General features: G+C 26.1%; 7 protein-coding genes across 7 annotated transcripts; 1 reads left to right on the forward strand and 6 right to left on the reverse strand.

The window, feature by feature from the left end:
* Positions 1 to 204: 204 nt before the first annotated feature.
* Positions 205 to 1,134, forward strand: cubi_00380 (uncharacterized protein; the record flags this gene model as incomplete). The annotated part of the gene is made up of 1 exon (XM_029017394.1): positions 205 to 1,134. One exon carries the CDS (start codon positions 205 to 207, stop codon positions 1,132 to 1,134), a length of 930 nt encoding a protein of 309 aa, XP_028873883.1.
* A 3,316-nt stretch (positions 1,135 to 4,450) lies between these two features.
* Positions 4,451 to 5,932, reverse strand: cubi_00381 (uncharacterized protein; the record flags this gene model as incomplete). Its single annotated transcript, XM_029017395.1, has 1 exon — positions 4,451 to 5,932. The coding sequence occupies one exon, from the start codon at positions 5,930 to 5,932 to the stop codon at positions 4,451 to 4,453; it is 1,482 nt and encodes a 493-aa protein (XP_028873884.1).
* Positions 5,933 to 9,113: 3,181 nt separating this feature from the next.
* cubi_00382 (uncharacterized protein) lies at positions 9,114 to 10,277 on the reverse strand (the record flags this gene model as incomplete). Its single annotated transcript, XM_029017396.1, has 1 exon — positions 9,114 to 10,277. The coding sequence occupies one exon, from the start codon at positions 10,275 to 10,277 to the stop codon at positions 9,114 to 9,116; it is 1,164 nt and encodes a 387-aa protein (XP_028873885.1).
* Positions 10,278 to 11,079: 802 nt separating this feature from the next.
* Positions 11,080 to 13,905, reverse strand: cubi_00383 (uncharacterized protein; the record flags this gene model as incomplete). The annotated part of the gene is made up of 1 exon (XM_029017397.1): positions 11,080 to 13,905. The coding sequence occupies one exon, from the start codon at positions 13,903 to 13,905 to the stop codon at positions 11,080 to 11,082; it is 2,826 nt and encodes a 941-aa protein (XP_028873886.1).
* A 4,633-nt stretch (positions 13,906 to 18,538) lies between these two features.
* cubi_00384 (uncharacterized protein) lies at positions 18,539 to 19,042 on the reverse strand (the record flags this gene model as incomplete). Its single annotated transcript, XM_029017398.1, has 1 exon — positions 18,539 to 19,042. One exon carries the CDS (start codon positions 19,040 to 19,042, stop codon positions 18,539 to 18,541), a length of 504 nt encoding a protein of 167 aa, XP_028873887.1.
* A 1,219-nt stretch (positions 19,043 to 20,261) lies between these two features.
* cubi_00385 (large tegument protein) lies at positions 20,262 to 21,104 on the reverse strand (the record flags this gene model as incomplete). The annotated part of the gene is made up of 1 exon (XM_029017399.1): positions 20,262 to 21,104. One exon carries the CDS (start codon positions 21,102 to 21,104, stop codon positions 20,262 to 20,264), a length of 843 nt encoding a protein of 280 aa, XP_028873888.1.
* A 789-nt stretch (positions 21,105 to 21,893) lies between these two features.
* cubi_00386 (uncharacterized protein) lies at positions 21,894 to 22,256 on the reverse strand (the record flags this gene model as incomplete). Its single annotated transcript, XM_029017400.1, has 1 exon — positions 21,894 to 22,256. One exon carries the CDS (start codon positions 22,254 to 22,256, stop codon positions 21,894 to 21,896), a length of 363 nt encoding a protein of 120 aa, XP_028873889.1.
* Positions 22,257 to 23,274: the final 1,018 nt, after the last annotated feature.

Here is a 23,274-nt window from a genome sequence, read left to right on the forward strand (position 1 = left end):
CCTAAACCCTAAACCCTAAACCTAACCCCCTAAACCTAAACCCTAAAACCTAAACCCTAAACCCTAAATTATAATTTGTAATTTAAATTATATTGCAAATTTTGCATACAAAAAATTATTAAAAAACTGCGCGGTACAGCCAAAAGTATCTGTTCAAGAAAATCTTTCTAAATATTTGTTAAAAGAGATCCAGATAGTAAAATCATGAAGTCAATATTTTTCCACTTACTATTAACTTTTTTAGTTTTTTCTTGCACATATGCAAGTTTATTCCCAGATTTACGTCAATTAGAAAGTGAAATTCAAGAACTTAACAGACAATTCGATGACTTTGTCGAAAAATGTGAGAAATTAAGTGGTTCTGCTCATATTGGTGAAAATCTTTTAATTATGGCAATTGAACAAGGAGAAAATGTCATGGAACTTCCATTACTGGGGTCATTCAAATCTAAAATACAATGTGGGCATACAAGACTTTTCTTTTTTGATTTTGATAGCGGACTATTCGTTGTTACTGAGGTAAACTGTAAAAATAAGGTTTTATTCGTTAGTGGTGTTCATGGAAAATATGAATTAATTATTAAGGATAATGAACTACTAAGAAAAGAAGCCAAAAATAAGTCAAACATACTCGTAGAAACCAATTTCGTATGTACTACTAATACATACAATTTAAAACAAATATCAAGTTGTCCATCTTATCTCAAAAACTTCGATAAAAATATGATACCCAAAAATTTCAATATTAAGACTGACCAGAGTCCTCTTTCAACCAATGATCTTTCTCACAGAGGATTTTATTTCACCAACTCTAGAAAGGATCAAAAAACAGATTCTAGAACTGAATTAACATATGCACTGTTTTCTTCTGACCCATTAAAATATGCTATACCGATCCAAGAAGGATGCGAATGCACTGTGGAAAATAGTAAGATTCTTCTCTGTGTATGCGATGGATTTTCCTATAAATTTGATGTAGAAAATAGTTTCTTAGTTGTTGGTCCTGTCAAATTACTTACAAATAATGTTTATGGCTTGAAGGTATTAACTGCTAATACCAACACAGAATTATTAAGTAATATTGATATTACAACTCAAGAACAGAATGAAGCGAAGCTTGAAACTCAATTGTAAATGAAGTTAGATTATTCAATTACAGTTCAATAAAAAATAAAGCTTTGTTTTTCTTTTATAATTACTGTTCTAAACATTTAAAAGCCATTATAATTATATTTACTAAAAAACTTGATAAGTATTGGAATTATCATTTTCCAAGAGATGTTTTTCAATTAATTAGATTTTATCCATAATTTAATTTTAATACTAATTTAAACATCCTATTTACGTAAAATTTTTATAACTATTCCTTTATCAAGTGTAGTAATTGGCTTCCCAATGGTTGAAAAATTTGGTTTATTTATTATCTAGATCCTGCTAGTGAGGTGTTTTTAGAGTTTGTCTAACTTTATATTTTATGTTCGTTCATCTTTATATGCCTTTTTTCAATTATAATCATCTATTTCCCATTTAATTTTCTTTATTCTTAATTACAAATTAGTTTAACTACGATTTTATTTCATTTAATAATTAATAATGGAATATATTTTACCATATCTAGTCTATTTGTATTGCAGATAACATTACTATTACTATTATAACTCTATAATAAATCTATTTTGTACTAAGATTTCTCATAATTGTCTAAAATTTCATTATTGTAACCATTCTATAAATTTATTTTCTTTAGAATCGTTTTTTATGTTATTTTAATATAATAATAAAATGGATTAAAATAATCATTATAAAAGCCAAATAAAAGAATATTTTGAACAAAACTTTTGAAAATGTATTCTTAAGATTTCTCAAATAAGCTTTTTTCTCTGAATAAATAGGTTTTAGCTTCTTTTTTTTTTTTTAACCAAAATTTGATAAATATGTTTCCAAATATTTTTATTGGTAGCATAATACGGACTAAACTTAAAGTTAGATCATAAAAAAATAATAAAAGTATTACAATAAAAATAAGTCATAATAATACAAGTTTCAGAATTTATTATTACTAATTATTTAGTTCATTTATTTTTATTAATCATTTTTTTTCAAAAAAATTTACAAAAGAATTCAGAAATGACAAAATTTATCAAAATAATATAAATTATTCCATTATCATAAAAATTATTGCATCACTCAATTTTACTTTAATATAAGTCCTTAACGTAATATTATATTTCACTTAAAAATCCTATTATCCAAATAATTCATTAATTTTATTCCTAAAACTCACATTTTTATTAAACTTCATGTTTCATACTTTTAACAAAAATCATAAAATATTAACGTCTGAAAACGTATTTATTAAGTTCTTTTAGTAACTAAATTTTTTAAAAATAGTCTTAATAATCTAATATAGATTAGTAATTAATTTTAATAATATTCTATTAAAATACTAAATTATAGCATGTAAAACCATAGACAATATATTTTATTAAAATATTTTATTTTTAATTATAGAATCAAATAACACCTAAACTTTTTTAGTTTTTAATAAATAACCGAATTATTAATTAATTATATTCTAGTGTAATTTTTAAAATGTATTAAAAATAAATTGTGTATATTGACCATTTATTCTCTTTTTTATTTGCATTATGTTATCTAAAAATCGTAACTTTTTTGACATAATTCAAATAATTTGTGATCTCCAATATTTAACTCGTAACTATTCGTACGAATAACATTATTATATATGGAAATTCCCAAAAACTACTTCAAAATTTTTATTTGTTTTGTTAATATAAAAATAACTATTAATATATTAATCAAATTAAAAAAATGACAAATTTATGAATTATTTTTAGTTCATATAATTCAATAATTGAGTTATTATACTCGATAAAATATAAATTTTAATATTAAGAGCTTATAATTAAATACATAAGATATACAAATGAGGAGTATTTAATGTACTGAAAATATTAAACTAAGTTCATTTTATTATATACCACTTTTATCAAGTATATTGTATTCATATAAAAGTTGAAAAAAAAAAATACCACAATCTTTAAAATCATTTAGATTTTTATTGTTTGATATTCACATTTAACAGAAATTTTATATACAATCCATGATTTTTTTTAAATCTATTTATGTTTGATCTATTTGAATCACATTTTCTGAAATTAATTACTAAAATGATTTATGCAGGTAATCCCTTATATTTATATAAACACAAAGAATCATCATAAAAGAAAATATGAAAAATATTAACAGTTTTACAATTTTAACAGAAAATTACTAAATAAAATTCGTTTTAAAAATAATATATGAAATTAAATAATTAGAAAATTAAAAGATGAGTTTAAAAGGAAAAGTGGTTATTTATATTGAAGTAAACTAATTTTCATTAAAATAAAATATTTACTAAACTTAAAATTAATAAAAAAAACCTTGGTATAAAAATAATGACGATTTTTTTGTTTTTAACTTATTTGTATTGAATTAAAATTATCATAATAATAGTAAATTTGTAAATTGGTCAATACTTGAAGTAATCTATCAAAAAAAAGTTGAATTTAATCCAATATGGTTCGTTCCAATTCACAAAAATAAATTAAATAATAGATTTTTTATTTTAAAAGTTGGCAATTCAAAAGAGTTGAAATTTTTATTTTTCAAATATTTTTAGACTCACTATAATGCAAGCATTATAACAAGACTATTTATTGTATCAGCCCCTAATTTATTACAATTGAAATCAAAAATCTTGAACCAAAAACATTATAAATAATTAAAAAAACCCATTTAAAAATATATTAAAATATTAAGATATTTTCTATTCGAGAAGTGGCTTAAAAAAAATTGTTTTCATTCTTGTTTGGGTTATAGTGTGGAATAATTATTATTTTAAAGATTTTAATATTACATTAAGACAAATAAATTGCCTCACAGACATAAATTAAAATATTTTAAAATTTGGATTTCAAAAGAAATAATATACTGCATTTTAAAGATATTTTACTTAAATTATTTACCAGAATTTTTTAATTATAGATTTTAATAAAAATTATAACTATTCAAGTATAAATTCCCACTAATTATACGAAAAAAATATATTCTTCAAAGGTTACTCTTTAATATTCAGATAAGTCAACAAATTAAATGAAGTTTTCTAAATCAACACTATTATCTGTGAATATTCAACTGCTAAGATAAGGAAACAAACACAAATTTAAAGGACTATCTACTAAAATAACTGCTGGAATCATCAATTCAATAATTTACTCATCTTATTAACTGCAATTAATAACATTAAACCAATTTTTTTTTTCTTGCTCTTAACATTGTTGGCAATTACCATAAAACTAACATGATAATATGCCTTTCGGTATGAAATTATGTGATATTCAACTATATTAAAAAATGAAAACAGATCCATTCGAAAATTCCGGCATTATTTGTATTTTTTACTTACTATTCTTGATACATGTCTTGGTGGATCACATTCTTCATGCTTCATAAAATTGTTACAAGTAGCACATATTAAAGTATTATCTCTATTCGGTTCTAAGCAGCGCACACATGGATCACCTAATGGGCATCTTGATGCTAGATATCCTCTCCCAGTAGACCCTTGTGTAGACACTCCACTTCGGGATGAACTTGGAGGTGCTTGATATCTTGGAGTTGGATGTTGTTGACGTGGATCTGGAGTTCTAGATTGCTGACCTGAATTTGATTGTTTTGAGGCTATTTTTATTTTCGAAGCTGTTAATTTCGGATTTGGTCGAGTAGTTCTGGGTGGTTGATTCAGATTTACCTTTAAGGTTGATGTATAAACACCTGGAGTTTGCTCTTTACCACTTTTTGGACTGTGCGATCTAGGAGTTTTTGGGCTCTGTGACCTGCTTTTTCTAAACCTTTGGGACCCAAAACCTTCTGGACTTGAAGATGGTTTACCTGAACTTGATTGCTTTGAGGCTATTTCAATTTTTGAAGCTGTTAATTTCGGATTTGGTCGAGTAGTTCCGGGTGTTTTATTCAGCTCTACCTTTAAGGTTGTTGTATAAACACCTGGAGTTTGGCTTTTTCCGCTTTTTGGGCTAGGTGATCTGCTTCCTCCAGAACTTTGAGGCCCATGACTTTCTGGACTTAGGCGTTGTTGGCCTGGAGTTGAAGAACCAGCAGAGCCTGATTGTTTCGAACCAAATATGGAATCCAAAGCTGATCTATAACCCATAGTTAATAAATCTCCGGAATACGGTGTACGAGGAGGAGCTGGTTTTGGTGTTGACCTTGAGAATTGTGTCAAGCTTGAAGATTTGCTAGTTAATGGATTTGGTGATCTGCTACTTCCTGGGCTTGATGGCCTGCTACTTCCTGGGCTTGATGATCCGCTACTTGTACGGCTTGACGGTCTACTACTTTCCGAAGATGAAGTTGGTTCTGGAGATTCAGGAATAGTAGGTAGAGATGGAGTAGCCATAACTTGTGGAAAAACTCTTTTTGGTAGATGTCTAGGTGGTGTTTGTAGTGGCCGTGGTGTTCGTTGCGGAAATGGTGTTCGTTGCGGAAATGGTGTTCGTTGCGGAAATGGTGTTTGTCGTGGGTATGGTGTTCGTTGTGGAAATGGTGTTTGTCGTGAGTGTTGTAAAGAACCACTGCTTGAAAAAATTCCTGAATACGGTCTACGACTAGGTAAATTTGACCGACCTTGAAGTCCAAATAACCCTTTTCTACTCGTTCCAGCACTTTTATTATTATTAAGATCATCATTCTCATTTGTACCTTTAAGTTTGATAAAAGAGGAACAAAGTGGCTGAATATAATTTGTCCCGTTATCCAAGTAGCCAATATCATGAATAACCAAGAAATCCCATAACCCAAGAAGTTTAATGAATATAAAAGTGAGAACTGAGTAAGTAAACGAATTCATATTTATATTGGCTAATATTAAATAATTCTTAATAATTATCTAAATAAAAATATTTTTGCGCGGAAAAGTTACCTTTAAATTTGAAAAAGATACCTTTAAAATACGTAGAGATCGTTATTTAAATTGTTTTTGAATATTAAAAACTTTGGCAATAATGAATTTTTACATTATCTTGGGATTTTATTGAATTATAACGATTTATTAGAATATCTTAAGCTTGCTAATGATTACTTTTCTATTGTTTTTTTAACGAATTGATACGAATTATTTAGTATACTGAACTTACATAACTTCATTTGATTCTGAATTGGTATTATAATCCGTCTTCTATTGTAAAGAATTAAATGATAAATTTTAACTTTCTAAAGTCAAAAAAATGTATTCTTTACATTCCACTAAGCCATTTAACTATCTAATTCAACTATACTTTTGTTGATAGTAATGCTATGAAATATCCAATCTAGTAATAGCTGAATTATCAAATTGAATATTTTTTTTTGTATTATAGACTAAAAAAATAATTAAAAGTCGTATTCATAATTTACATTTTAAATTTACGAAAAATTCTATTAAATAAAATACTGGAAACTTCTAATTCATCTCGATAACGATTCTGATAAAAGTACCGTCAACTGCCCCTAATTATTTATAACCGTAAATTCTGATATTAGAACATAGTTATATCTATCTAAATAAACAAAAATATAAATAGCCCAGAATTTTAACCTTTATATTTATCACTATCCCCGATTAATACATAGGTAACAAATCATTTCGATTAATATATTAATAGTAATTTTCAAGCAGCTCATTTCAAATTTTCCTTAAAACGAAATTTTCTGATATCTAAATGTCCAAAAATAACTAATAAATATTTTCGTCTATTGAATCATAAATGTCTATTTTGTCTATTTATGTCTATTTATGTAATTTATATTATTGATTGTTATGTCTCGGCCCTTTAATATGAAGTTCAAATAATTGATATAAAATTAATTTCTTAATTATTTGATTACATTAAAAATATAATCTTTAGGTATTTGTAATTCAAAGCGTACTTAATAGAATAATCAGAAATTTAGGTCATTCAACTCTTAAATCTTTTTTTCTTTTAGAACTAATTTACGTTGAATTATGTTGTTTTTATATTTGAAACTATATCTTTGTGATTTTTTACAGTTGATTATTATACTTGTCTTACCTGGCTAAATCACTTAAAAGGTTCTTTATTAGATTTCTGTAATTTTTAAATGATTAATTGCTAGGTTACCGATATTAAGTTGATTTATTTCTTATTTACCTAAAGGTAATACTTTTCAATATAACGATATTATCTCTACTACTTGTCTTTTTCCCTTCCAAATTTGCACATTATTATCTTTTTCCTCTCCAAATATCTCAATACTAATGCTTTCAGGTTCATTTTTCGTTTAAATTCTCATTAAGACTCTAATTACCTTAACATTTAAAACTTTTTAATTTCTTGTCAAGTTTTTATTTCCACAAAATCACTATGTTATTCAATTTCTTCAAAAAAGTTTATATTTTAATTCAATAAGACTATTTTCAACAAAAAATCACACAATTAATTAAAACAATATATAAAAACTTAAATGCGAATGAACAATGAATATCTCAAATAATCAATTGTTTATATTTGAAATTTAAAACAACCTTTTTTTTACAAAAAACCCCACTGAAGACATAAATAACTGAAGGATAATCACTAGTTGATTATATAGCAAACAAATTTACATTAAAAAGCCATAGTTTTTTCTTTATAATCAGCAAAAATTAGATTCAAAGCATAAATAACTTTAAAGAAAAGGGTAGTGATTCCTAACTGACTTAATTCAAGTAGTTATTTGTATTTCAACTGTCGTATTCATAAATAAAACACAATTAAAATACTAATACGCCCGAAAACTGAAAATATTTAGAATCTTAAAAAATTTAACTTTGTACAAAAAAAAACCCATTTATAATAATTGGAATTAAAAAATTATTTATTTCTTTGAAATTCAATATTAATATGTGGCATAAGATACTTGAACAAAGAAATATCTTAACATAAGAAAAATATAGAAAAGAGTTCATTCTAGAATGAGCCTTGTAATAAATTACACAGATACTGATATTAATTTTTAAAATGATCAAATTTAATAGTTGATTGAAAAAAAGTAATTTAATGCAAGATTTAAAAGACTTAATTATCAACCCTGCAATTTATTTGAGTAATTGATAAGAATTAATAAACAGCTTTAAATACACCAAATAAACTATTTTTTTATTGTGTGCATAAAAATCGTTATAAACTGAATATTGCACATAGTATTCTGGTTATACTTAGAGATTACATTTTAAATCAATATTAATCAAAAAATAAATTATTAATACCACTAGGCCATATATATCTTTTTGTTTTCAGCTTTTGGAATGAAAATTTTTATTATCAATTTTTTAACTCTTCATGTCTAGAATTAAAACAAATATCTAATAAATTCAAGGTATAATTGTTATAATTTAATCTCTATAATCATTCAATTTTTTTAAGTGTAATAAAAATCCACTAACAAATAATTGCTTGTTAAGATGCCAGTCATTCAATATAAAAATTGAAATACTGTCAATAATAGTACAAATCATGTTCAAAAAAGAAATAGAAACAAATTCCACTTGTTTGGAGTAAATGTCAATACTAGGATGCTTCTAAAAAATTTCCAAAAAATTAGATCAACACTATTAAAAGTTATTAGTATTAAGAAAAAAACAAGGCGTTTTAAACATCTATAATTAACGTAAGTATCAAAAACTATCGATTCAATTTGTTTGAAACACAAACTAAACAATATAATGAATTATTCGAAAAATAATTCAAAACAATTGATACATAAGTACCGCAAGTTTCATAATAGCAGATCTATCAAATCCATAATTACAAACTAGAAAAATTATTTATATTAGCCACCTTATAACCCATTATTCATACACAATTCTTAATTGCCACCAATCAAATTTTACCATTGCTTGCATTAAAAAAAAATCCATTCGAGTATAGATAATTCATTTACTTGATTATTCATTAACACAAAAAACTTAATCATATAAAGCACCATTCAGTTTTAATGCTTATTAATTAATAATGCATGCATCCAAAAAACGATTAACACAAATTCCACATTCAAAATTGTGTTTCCGACACTTCACCTTCTCTTCTTCGTGCTCTATTACGGCGATTACCGTTGTTCCTTGTAAATCGGTTTGCCACTCTTCTACAAGTTCTTGAAATAAGTCCGGTAAATCGGCCAAAGCAACCTGCAGTTCCCCTGGTTTCGGATGTAGTGGTAGGTAGAGACTTAGCCAAAGTGTGCCTTTGAATAGCTTTTTCTAGTTTAGTCTCTAAATGCTTGCACTTCTTTTGTTGAGCAAGAATAAGCTTCTTTAAACCTCCTGCTTCACTCTTTAGAGTGCTTAGCTCTACTTTAAGATCTGAAGATTTGCTTGATTCACCTTCATCACTACTTTTAAAAACACCCTTAATACCTGATTTAGCGCCTTCAGTTTGTGAAATCTTTTTTCTCTGTTCGTCAATTTGATAATTTTTATGATGCAATCTATTATTCAATTCAGTTAACTCCGACCTGCACCTTTTCAGATCCATCTGCGTTCCCTCGACAATCAAAGCAAGCATACGTTGATCGCCTCTTTTAATTGCGCAGAGTGGCTTATCCATAACATCTTCATCTTCAAGTACATTAATTTGCTCATGAGTACGTTCTCTAAAGATAGAAGATTCCATTTTCGAACATTTTCTCTCAATTTTTTCGTATTCTTTAGTAGTATCCTTAATATCCTTTGCAAGTTTTTCACATTTTTTATTTTGCTCTTTTACTTTATCTGCCAATTCTCGTCTTTCATTTAAGCACTTATCAATTTGCTCTTTTAGTTGCTCACAATATTCATTTCCAAATACTTTAGGTTTGTATTCATCTTTACAGTATTGTTCATAATCTGCCATTAAAGAACCACAGAGATTCCATTTACCAGAATACTCGTCTTCCAAATGGGTTAAAGTTTCCATGCAAGTCTCGTACTTTTCAGTTGCCTGAGTCAAGGCAGATCTTGCAGTTGAAAGCTCGTCAAGACAAAGTCTGTATTTATCTTCTAAAGTGAAACCTGCAAGCCCAACTAACCCACGAGATAGGGAAGCTGAAGATTGAAGAGTGAGAAACGATAAGAATTGAATATTAGTGTTGGCATCAATGTTGAGGTAAAGCAGAACATGAAGTAGAGCGAATAAATAAAACAGTCCCTTCAGCATACTTAATTCATTTAAATATAGCATACTGTCCTTTGAATATAAAAACGCTGAAAAATTTAATTTATAAATAAGTTTTAAATTATGATATTACAAATATTACGAATGAATAGTCATTACTGACCAAAAATGGAGAATAGAAGTAACCGCCTTGATATCAAATGAAGTAATATTAAAAACGCGCAATTTATTGTTTTAAAGCGGTCCAAACTATTAAAGGAATCTGTCTCTGTTTAAAAAAATAAACCATAAGCGCTTTATTTTTTCTGCCATTAAATTGGATGCTAATGAATCTTCATTTTAGTAGGCTTAAACTTTATGGTATAGTAAAGCAGATAAAAGCCGAATTTCTAGAATTTTACCTGTTTTTGAGTTGGATTTTTTTTTTAAAATTGAAAGTCAGCTTAAATATATTTAGAGATTAATTTGCAATATTTCCTTGTACAACTTATGAAACATGTGCTTTGAAATCTTCGATTGATCAAAAATTTTACATATCATTAAAAAATGGCTTTATTAAGGTAATTTTACTATTTACATTTAATAATTAATTATACCAAATTCACTAATTTGCCGCCATCAAATTATAGCTGGTTAAATTTTTTTATTCTGGTGTTTGGATCTAAGGGCTTTCTTTATTACCACTCGGAGCTATTTTTCTCTGAATTAAAGCTGAACTTTAATTCGAAAAGATGCTTAGCGTGAAACATAATAATTAATGCCAGAAGTTATTAAATTCCTAACTTTACACATTTTTATTTACTCAAACATATTTATTAATTAGTCAAAAATCGTATTGCTTTTCAAATTACTGCTTAAATGTATTTTTTTATTTTTTTTCTTTATTTTTGAGCAATATTAAAAACTTAACAAACAATTTAATGAATGACTTTTCTAATAATTTAATAAAAAAAAATTCTTTTCCGTTTAAATTAGGAACAACTTCCAAACTTAATTCTTGAATTGTATTACCACAAATTTCCAATGCAGTAACAATTTCATTTTCAGTAGATTCTTCATTAACTGTGGAAAGTTCTGCTAATTGGCATTTTAAACTAGAATATTTTTCTTCATAACAGGCAAAACTATCGCTCTTTGAAACATTTTCACTAGAAAAAAAATATTTCATAAACTTTGATTTACCAGTAGATTGACTATTTTCCTGGTTACCAAAAGCTGATGATTGAGAGAAACTAAAACCATCAAATGTTAATGTTAACTCTTTTTCAAGTACATTTCTAGATCTGCTTCTAGATCTACCTCTAGATTTGCTTCTACTTATTAATCTGCTTCTACTTTTTGATCTGTTTCTATTTCTAGATCTGCTTCTACTTGATGTGCTTCCACTTCTTGGTCTTGATATTTGGCTTGGATCATTTCCTGATGAGCTTCTATGTCTTCTTACTGGAACTGATACTCTTGATGCAAAGAACTCAGCTGTTGAAACCCTTGGGGCGCTTTCTGGAACTTCATCAGCTCTTCTTCTCACCCTTCCACCTACTCTTGGAGTTGTTCCTATATCCTCTCTAGAGGCCTCATCTGAAATTGAAATAGAAGAAAACTGTTTTGAAAGATTTTCTTCTTCACTTTCCTCTTTTTCAATCTCGCGATTTATTAAGTCAAGAACAAAATAAATTAACGAAGATAAATTTGTATCTTTTTCAGCTTCCTTAAAAAGCCCCTCTATTGAACTTATTGAATTTACTAATCTATACATGAAATTACTATGTTCCATTTTATCCAATCTTTCTTTTTCCATTTGTTTCTGTCTTTCCCTTTCATTCTCTCTTTCTCTCTCCTCAATTTCTCTTCTATTCTCATTCTTGTCTTTTCTATCTTTTTGTTTCCTTTTTTTCGTCGAAATTGCAACCGTTTTTTGTTCTTGAATAACCTTCTTTATTATTTCTTTTTGGCAAGACTTTTGCTCTTCTTTTTGAAGCTTTTGTAATTTCAATGCTTTTCTGTTTATTTTTGGTTTACAAGTTTCATAAGAAGCACTAGATGAAACTTCTGGATGGGGTGAATCTTCACTAATATTTTCAAGACTAGTATTTATAGCTTTTTCTAATCCACTTGAACGATCTGAAATATCTTCTAAAATAGGGAATTTTCTTCTAAACTTAGTTTTTTTTTTATGTTCCTTCCTTTTCTCGCTCATTTTTTTCGCTTCTTCAAATAGCTCTTTATTTGCTTTTTCCCGTTCATCCTTTTGTTTTCTTTCTATTTGTTTTCTTATCTTTTCTTCCTTTTTCAAATCTTCAGCTTCTTTTAATTTAGTCTGTCTATACTCCTCTTTCTTTTTAAGAATTTGACTTCTTGCCGTGCTTAATTGTCTTTGATATATTTTTTCTTCTGATAAAGCTTCGACTAATTTGATTTCTTGGGCGCATCTTTTAGTTATATAATCACACAATGATTGTGTAACATCAACTGCATCCTTGAAAGCATCTAATCCCGTAGTTTGAAGTCTTTTTAATATTACAAAGAGTGCAACTAAGAACCTGTAAATATTTTTTAAATTCTGAATTATCATTTCCTTTTTTATTATAGTATCAAACGTCTCAGAAACAAAATTATATGATTGAATTTTTTCGAATTTCAATAACTCCCTTGCTTTCAAATTCATTTCTAAACGTTCTTGTTCTGATAATTCAGAGAAATCTACTTTTGAAAACACTTTGTTTAGAATTTTTTCTTCTTTCTGAATATGCTCGTGTATTTGTTTGTATTCTTGATTATTAAACAAAAATACTACGAATGAACATAATTGTACAATTGAAAAAGTCGTTTTTAATATAGCTTTTAATTTATAAATATTTCTAATTCGTAAATTCGGTTCACACAAAATCATTTGTTCAGATTGAGCATCACTTGAATTTGAAGTTTTTTTATCAAAGTCTTCACTGGCTTTTTCTTCAAAAATAGAGTCAAGTGATATTTGAGAAATATAAGCTTTGTTTAAAATATATTTTCTTGAACGTTCTTTTCTTGATAAATTTAAATAAAGTTTAGAAAAGGTTTCTAATGCCTTTTTACATCCATTCAAAACATAGATTAGTGAAACAGAAGCGCCCTCTGAAAATCTATCTACTCCTTTATCCATTAAAGTTAAGAGTTTATCAAGACTTAGAATAATCTCTTCCTGTAACAAAATTTCATTCTCTGCTATTAAATCAAATAATTTAATAGAATCAAGATTCAATAGATATCTCACTTTTTCTTGAAGATCTTGATTTTTATTTTTTGATAATTTGCCAATTTCTTCCATTTTAGATTTTGAAATTATTTCATCTTTTCCATCAAATAAAGAATTCATATTAATACTAACTATAACATTTTTTGTAATTAAATACTCAGAAAGTGACTGCGCTGGATTAAATAAAGAAGCTAACTTAATAATTGCCACTATGTATAACAATGACTCTTTTATAATTAACTCTACAAATAAATTACGTTCAAAAACACTGGTTTCAAGTGCACTAATTTGGACGTAAGTAGGGCTACTCATATCAACACGATGAACAACTTTCTCATCTTCGAATGATTCATTCTCGTCATGATCATTTGCCTCAGCTCCTTCAATTGTAGGAATATATTCAAAAAGACAAAAAAATAGAATAATAAATGTAATTATGCTAAATTTTAGATTTCTCATTATTACCAACTTTATTACGAACTTGATAATTTACTAAACATCTTCTAAAGAATTCTAATTTTTTTAACAAACCTGTCACATTGGTTCTATTTTTTTTAGCGCCAACTAGTTTTTTATGGATTATTAATACAAAAATAACTAAATGTCATTAATTAACTATTAAAAATACATACGTTTATTCAATTAATCAAACATTATTAAAAACCTAAAAAAATCTTGAATTTTTATCTAAGATTTTGTTAAATTCTAATAATTTGAATATTCTGATTCTAACCTAATTTAATGAATATAGATTTTTTGTTTAATATTAGTTCATTATTTCTTTATTAAAATTTATTGAATTTTTTAAAATTAGAGAATTATTTTAACAGAAGAAAATGATTAGTTATTTTATTTTTCATCATTCTCTATCTGAGAGAATCACTATTTAACCTAACTTATTTAATTGATTTATTTGGTAGGTTAGAACTTTCCATCTTTAAACATGTATTATTTACATACTAGTTAGTTTTTCTTTGTTATTTTTGTTAATAAAAGACAGATATGATAAAGAATTATGTTAATGTTCTTGTTTTTTATGCACTTATTTTACTATGAATTTTTTTTTGCATATATATTAAGTGCTTTTCTGAGTATTTTAATTAACTTCCTTAGCTTACAAAATTTTCAATTCTTTGATTTAGTGTGATTTCCTAATAATAAAACCAATTAAAGTAGATTTTTCAGAAATGTTTTAAAAAAAAACTCCTTTTTAATTTAAAATTTTCTAATTTAAGAGTAATTTTTATCATTACAATTTTTATCTAAGTCCTTCTACTTGTCATCAAAGTCACGTAAATACAAGAGTGAAGTTATTGAAAGTGACTTAACTTTTAGATTTTAGTATATAAATTAACTTTTCTTAACCTTTTACTTAATAATTAACCTTGAAATTCTTTTTGACCTAAAATTTGGCCTGTATTATGGTTTAAAATTACTGATTAATCTGAGACTTTTATTCGATCTAGAACTATTTCCTGTTCTTTTTATGAATACAGATTTCTTTATTTCTTTATAAAAAAAACTATTTGCAAGTTTAGAGTCAAGAGTTCAATATTTAACTGAAAAATTGTTTATCTAACAAATTATGTTAATTCTTGCAATAGGATTTCTAAATTTTAAAAGTTACCTTTTTTCTTTGCTCAGATAATAATAAAAAATCAACCTTTTTGTCACAAAAAGTTTTTAAAAAATTTTATAAAATGACTAAATAATTCCAAAAATTTTAAATTTTTCTTCAGTTAATATTTTCGAAGAAAAAATACAAAATAAATCAAAACTTTAGATTTTTTTTTGAGTTGTTTAGTTTCCTTTACAGTTATTGTATTTATTCAATTTCATAAAAAAAAATATAACTTTAAAAATTTTCTTCCATGTTTACATTTCTTTCTCTTCTATTTTTATCCTTGTTTCTTCTTGTTTCCTTTTTTTTCAAAAAAAAAAACTAAGATTTTTTGTTTTAAATGGATTTTTATATTATCTCTTTAAAAAATTTCTACTTTTTCTATTTTTTTTTTAAAGCTTTTATAATTTGTTGTTTTCTAATAACTTTAGGTTTTAGAGCCTCATCTACTTGCTTAGATTATTCTATGTCAGTTTTATTTAAAAAAAAAAAAAACAATATATAACTTTTTATTTACTACTTTTATGTGGTTAGTAGGTTATTGAATAAATATTCTAACTTGACCGTTGCCTTAATTTTTTTCCCTTTATTTAAAAGTATTTTTATGAAACTTTTGTCCCTCTATTTTAGTTAGTTTTCCTATCCTTAATTTTTTTTTCAAGTACATTCTTTTGAACTTTCTCGATTTGCTTGTTAAACTAAAGTCAATATTTGTACACCTAATACAATAGTATTCATAATTTCTAAAAAAAAAAATGAGTATTTTTTCTATATATTTCTTTGTTACTTTTCTGATTTTCGTATATTTTTATAGAAATTTCCAAATTCGTAAGCAGCTTTTTTTAAAATTAGTTAATCAATCTTTATTTTTGAAATAAAATTGATTCATGGTAGTTATTGCATTCTTAGTTCATAAACTCTATATTTCTAGCATATAAATATAATTTATTAATTGTACATGTTTTTTTTTATTTAAATATAACTCAGTATCACTCATTGCTATTAATTTCTCTTTTAGCATAAAAGCTTTCGCAGATATAACTAAATCTAACACACCAAAAATTTAAAACGAGATTCGTATATATAATTAATAGTAATTTTACTTTTAATCTATTTTTTTTATTTAAATTGTCATAAGAATTGTAAATTTTGAAATAGAGCATTGCTTGAAATTATATATTGAAATTAAGTTTAATCTAATAAGGTTAATTTCAACATATAATAAATTAATAATAAATTCTTGACTTAAAAAATTGATTTCCAGAATTAGAATTTTTTTGTCTAGAATTTTGAGATTCATTGTAATAGAAGTATTTAAATAAGACCAGTTGTTGTATTTTGTGTCAGCCTCTAATTTGTTATAAGTGAAAGAAAAAATTTAAATTGAACATCATAAATAAAAAATGTTTCATTCAGGATTTTTTTTGTATTCATTTGTTAGGGTTTATTTAAATATGTTTATGAGGGAAAGAAAATTTCAAAAAAGATGTCAAAAAAGTAAATTCAGGAAGTAATATTATCAATGCATCCAAAATATACCTAGAAACTATAATTTAAATTATTCATATCTACTGAATATGTTATTTTAATTATTCATTTGTGAATATAGTGATACAAGATAATATTATTTAAGAATTTTTTAACCTTGAAAATTTTTTATTCAGTATTCAAAAAAATATGATACTACATAAATTAAATTATTATACACAAAATTTGTTAATCAGTCAAAAAAATTGAAATGTAATTAATTTTTTTTTTCATCAGATAATTTGAAATTCTTTAAGATATTGTTTTCAAATCAGATATATTATTCCAACTTTTCAAAGAAATTATCAATATTTGGTTATTGAGATCAAAATGGATCTAAATTCAAAATTAATCAATATCGAAACTTGTGCTTATTCTACAAGTAAATTACTCTTTAGTATTGCCTGAATTTAAAATATTTTTGGTGGATATTTTATATAGTTTTACGTACCTCTGTACTATACAATTTAAAACAATCAATTGGTTGCTTTTGGCTAAACGATTTTTTGGTTACCTTTACATCATATAGATTTCCAATTCATATTAATCAAATTAGATTATTTTTAGGAATTGTAATACTTATTAAATGATAACAAGAACAATTTGTTGAAATTAAATTTCTTAATTATACCATATTATTTAAATGAAATAATGAATGAAGGAATAAGATAAATGATGCTATTAATAATTATTAGAATACAGGTATAATTCACAAATATTAAGTGAAAATTAAACCTAACACCAATATAAGGGTAGTAATTAAATAATTCATTATTAAATTACAGCAAGCAATAAATTAAATAAATTTGAATAGAAATAAATATAATTCTAAGCAAAACTACTACATTAAATTAAATGAGTTTTTCTTGTAAAAAAAAACAATAAGTGAATAAAACTAATTAGCATTTATAATGTACTTATACTATCTTACTTAATCCATATATTTTCATGAGAGTACCAGGATGAATTTAAGTAATTAAGTAACTATTAAATACCATTTTTATTGTGTAAATACATGAATATAGTTAAATGTTTATAGATAAAAATATAATATAAATAATCTATTATAATCCTTTCAATTAAAAACTATCATCACTGAAATAATTAAATATTAGATTTTATAAAAAATATAAGCCATCACTCAAAATACTTTTATATTAAACATTTTAATATAATCCTTAAATATCTTGAAAATCCAAATCATTAAAAATATTGCAATTACAAAATTTATTTATTTAATATTTTTTTAAAATAATTTTCTTATAATTTGAAAACAAATTTTAATTTATTTTGCAATTAATGTTGAAACATACCAAAAGTAATTGGAAAAACTATGAATAAATTAATTAAAAATGTTAATTTAGAACATAAATTATAAGAATATTTTTGGAATGATAAATATTTGTCTTGTATTCAATTAAATTAACTTCGTATAACTGCGTTCTTTTGTTTAAATCAAATAGTTGTGCGTAACTTATTTCATTGATTCAAATAGTTAAATTTAAATGGATTTAGCATTACCGTTTTAGTCAAAGCCTAGAAAACAGTTTAATTTGTTCAAAGTATATTCAAATAATCTTCTTGATAAAACCAATCTAGGAGTTTCATTCAATTTTGGAAACCAGCTTAATGTGCATATACATTGGTACATAGAAAATTCAAAAAAAATCCATAAGTTATTTTAATCTACAATAAGATGTCTAACTTTAAAACAAAGTATAATCTATTCGTAGCTTAAGGATTCAGTTCATAATAAACGTTGGCACTCAATTAAATAAGATTCATTTCAGACCATCAAAATACAAAATTAAAAGAAACAGTTAAAATTCAGCCAAGTTCTATTATATTCCAAATTTTTGAGTTTACTGGATAAATGTCTCCAGACTTTAGCCCAGCTATATAGGATCTGACTCTCTATAACTAAATTAAAAGCCATTAGTTAATTCATTCATCATATGGATTGCGAATTTCTGAATTATTAGGAGATGATGATGACGATGATGATGATGAGTTTTTACAGCAGCAACAACTCTTACCTTCTTCTGAATCTTCAGATGTGGATTTATCATCATTATTTGATTCGTTTGTATGATTATCATTTGTTTCTTCTTCATTAGTTTCCTGGTTATCTTCTGTTCTAGGTTCAACAACTTCCATATTTTGCTTAAATCCTCCAAATTCGCCCGATAAAGACCACACATGCTTGGGATCAGTAGGGCCACTAATTACAACAGAATCTTCACTGCCGCAACTTGAACAGCCATCCTTGCATTTACAAGAAGAACAACAACAAAGGGACCTTAGTAATCTTCTTGGACTTCTTAATTTAATTAAAGAAAAGTCAGAAAAAACCTCCAAACTGATCAACTTATCGTGGTTAACCACTGGATTTGAAAAGAAAGTGATGAATAAAACAAGAAATATAAAATCAAACTTTGTCAGACCCATCTTTAAAAAAAATTAAAAAAGAATTAAAAAAAATGAGGCAAATTAGACAAATATGATGTCGGCTGTACCAAGTAGAAGACGTCTTTGCATTAAATGAAGCGGCAGACTATTTATTTTAAGTAAAATTTCAGTTTTTTAAGAAATACATAATTATTAACATCCACTATATTAACATAAGATTTTTTTTGGATTATTAAGTTTAAAATGGTTAATGTTGAAAACAAATAATTAGTAGTTGTGAATACAGATACATTCAGTACTTTATTTCTGAAATTGCTTTACATCCAATTTACATAAATTATTATGTAATGCATTAAATAATATTATTGAGATGAAATAGGGCATAATAAAATCATTAATACAGAAAAAATCACCTTTAAATAGATTATTATTTAATAATGTGTCGGTTAGCTTAATAGAATAATTAGAAAAAAAAGAATCTTTATCAACCTTTTTTTTACGAGAATGAATGTTTCGAACTAAAAATTTTATATATATTACTAAAATTATAATTTAAAGTATTCTTTGGAAGTGTTGCATCAAAACTAATAAAGCTAATTGTTTATTTTACCCCAGTTCACAGAAAGTTTCCTTTAAGAGCTCGAAGAGATTGAGTGGAAATATATAAAATTCAACGAAGAATGCTCATTTAAATGAGAGAAAATTCATTATATTTTTCCCATGTATATTTTATTTCATGACTAGATAAGTCAATATCATAAAATATGATAAGCAAATAATAATTTAAAAATTAATTAACAACTTTCAACAATTCATTTTTTGGTTTGATTTTATTTTAAAAATATATTTATGAAATTCTAAAATTTCTTTATCTAAATCAGTTATCATAACGCATTTCTGTTTTTTTCTTGCACAATTTACCTAAATCACACAATTCTCAAACTCTTTTAAGATTTCAATGTGAATCTGCACAATGTTGTATAAAGATGAACTCCAACTCAAGACTTATTTAGTAAACACAAAGTTGTTCATAAGACGACCTTGTGTACAAAGTCAGCAACATGAAGCCAACACAACGTAATTAGAGACACAACCTATCTACATTGTTAATATCAAATACGCAATTGCACTAGTGCTACTAGGACAATAACGGTGTTTAACATATATTTACATTAAACATAATACCAAACACTGAAATTTAAGCATTGGTAATATATATTATCGTTTATTTAAAAAAAACAAACATTTTGTTACTCATTTAATCCAAAAGATTTGGAAGTGATGATGAACGCACTGGTGGTTTAGGTGGCTTTTCACTAGGTTTCTGAACCAAAAACTTCCTGCCAGTTCGTCCACTTCCACCATCTGTTTGATCAGCACGAGATGGGGAAGGAGAGCTTCTTCTTGAGGAACTACTCTGTGAGTTTTCAGAATAAGGGTCAGGAGTTCTAGATCTCTGGCACGATCCAGGAGGGTGTCCTCGTGGAGTTGGACGAGGAGGTCTGCCTCTAGTGGGTGGAGGAGGGTGTCCTCGTGGAGTTGGACAGGGAGGTTTGCCTTTAGTGGGTGAAGGAGGGTGTCCTCGTGGAGTTGGACAAGGAGGTCTGCCTTTAATGGGTGGAGGAGGGTGTCCTCGTGGAGTTGGACAAGGAGGTCTGCCTTTAATGGGTGGAGATGGTTTACCATTTTTTCCATCTGGCGGCGGAGGTATAAAATTTGGTAACTCAGGTGACGGATCTCTCGAACCCATGGGACCTGGATTATTCGAATTAGTTGGACCACCTGGACCACCTGAACCACCCGGACCATCTATGCCATCTGTACCACGAGAATTACTCGAATCGTCGGTATGACCGTGTTTATCTTTAATTCTTTTTCCTTTCTGATTTGCTCGGGAAAATGGATTCGGAAGACGGAGTTTGCCACGAGGGTTTCTTCCCTTGTTGCCAGACTCGGAGTCATTTTCATGTGGTGAAGCACTTAATCTTAGTAAAGACGACTTATTTGGATTATAAACCATAATGTCAGGACTCAAGTTTGCATAATTAACAACTTGGAACAAAAGCGGAAATATTACACATAAGAAAAAAATTGGATTCATTTTTTTGAAATTATTCACACAAAAATTTGTTTCATGTATTAAAACCTATATTAACAAATATTTCAAAAATCTTTCTTTTTTTAAAAATGCCTGACCTATGATTTGAAGAGTATCTTTGAGACGAAGACCAGACGTAAACAAAAAGTACCAATTAAACATTTATGGATTTAAATGGCAATTAATCGATTATTAGTTATTTTTTTTTAATGGATTTATTAGTAAATTAAATTTAGAAATAATTTCATTCTAATTTTCATTTAGTTGGAGATATTGTTGTCATTACTCTCTACGCAAAACAGAACAAAGTTATTTTTAGGTTAATATTTTTCGCAGATTTTGCGTTAAATCAAATATTTAACTCAACAATTAGTGCTTCAATTTCTACTATAAATAATTGAACCGTTGAAACGAAAAAATAGATCATTAATAATCAAACACACTTTCATATGAAATTTAAGTATAATAATTTATATAATTATCACACTTTCTAAATAACACATTAATTTAATTATAAATAATCACTCAGAGTTTCAAACATCAACTTAAACATACTAGAAATGGCCTATTAGCCTTAGTCACCTAATCTTCACGCAATAATAAACTAATGTGATAACTGCTCGATACAATAGTACCATGACTTATATATTTATTTTAAAAAGATACAAATTCCGTTGTTTGCATCGTTAAAAACCATCATAAAATTATTTGGTTGAGAGATTCTGATTAATTAAAACATTTAATGAAATTGCTGTCATAATCATTAAAAATGGGAACCATGAAACATAAAGATCAATTAGCAAATCTCTTTCTCAATTTCTCACGTCTAGATTTACCTCTATAAGGGCTGGGTGGTCTTGGCGTTCTCTCAAGGAAGGGATTTGTGTTTCTACCTGGTGATGAGGGGTTGGAAGAACTACTACTAGAGTCGGTTTCATCAGTTCCATTAGTTCCATCAGTTCCATCAGTTCCATCATCTGTTTCTTTCCCATTATCTGGATCAAATTGTTGTGAGTCTTGGGTAAGCAAACCTGGTGATATTCTTACTTTAAGCAAAGAAAGTCTGAGATATTCAACGGAATCATTTCGATTAAATGTATTGTAGTTCAAAAAGCATATTAAACATAATATATGTAAAAATAAAGACTTCATCATTAATAAAAAAAATCAAAAAAGATTTTGTAAATAATGTAGGTTCTTCTTGCTGTAAGCTTGAAAACTAAAATAGATTTATTTATCTGAACTCGTAGAAGTAATCTATTCCAAGAAATTAAAAAAAAATGTGAAATAATTATATAGTTATTGGCGCCTTATTTAATATGATATCGTGTATATATTTTTAAATATATACACAATATCATATTTATTAAAGACGAGGAAATCAAATTTTTTACAAGTTTAATAATGTATCCGCTGATTAATTATTTTAATTTTAATACTATTGATTTATAAAAACTTGATTTATTTTATTTAACCGTGGGTCTAACAGTAGTATTATTATTACCCATTTTTTTAAAGAAATAATGTTTATTTTTTATTTTTAATTAGGAATCGATAATGAAGAAAACTACATTGCTTAGTTATTGATAGTTTTTGCACTTGTATTTAATTAGAGTATTGTTACTATCAGTTTATTCCAAGTATATTTATATTACAAGAAGTACTGTATAGAGATTTTAATCTTGAAAGAAAAAAAAAATCAATGTTCTTCATGCTATGACTGGATTAAGAAAGATTTATTTTTGATATTAAATGTTTCATTTACCCAAGTACTCTAATGATCACTCGATTTCAATTAAAACAAAAGATTATATAAAAAGTGAACATCTTTTTCTTGTCAGACTAAAATTGTATTTACGATTAATTAGGATTTTTCTCTTCAATAATGCCCATTAAAAATAAGTGTTAATAAATCTTGCTAGATAATACATGTAAAATTAGCTTTTAATAGAGATTATTAAATAAATTTTCTATTAGAATAAGTTCTAGCTATATTAATGACACTTTTATATATACAAATTAAAAATAGTATACCCATATAGTTCATAATATTTCTTTTTGGCTAGCCTATTAGTGATAATAATTGAGTTTGCCCAAATTATATTTTGAATTTTACAATATTAATGATTTTAATCATAATGCTATTACTGATAATGATACTGCTACTACTATA

The sequence above is a fragment of the Cryptosporidium ubiquitum genome (assembly GCF_001865345.1).
Source record: "Cryptosporidium ubiquitum isolate 39726 chromosome Unknown contig_14, whole genome shotgun sequence".
NCBI classification, from domain to species: domain Eukaryota; phylum Apicomplexa; class Conoidasida; order Eucoccidiorida; family Cryptosporidiidae; genus Cryptosporidium; species Cryptosporidium ubiquitum.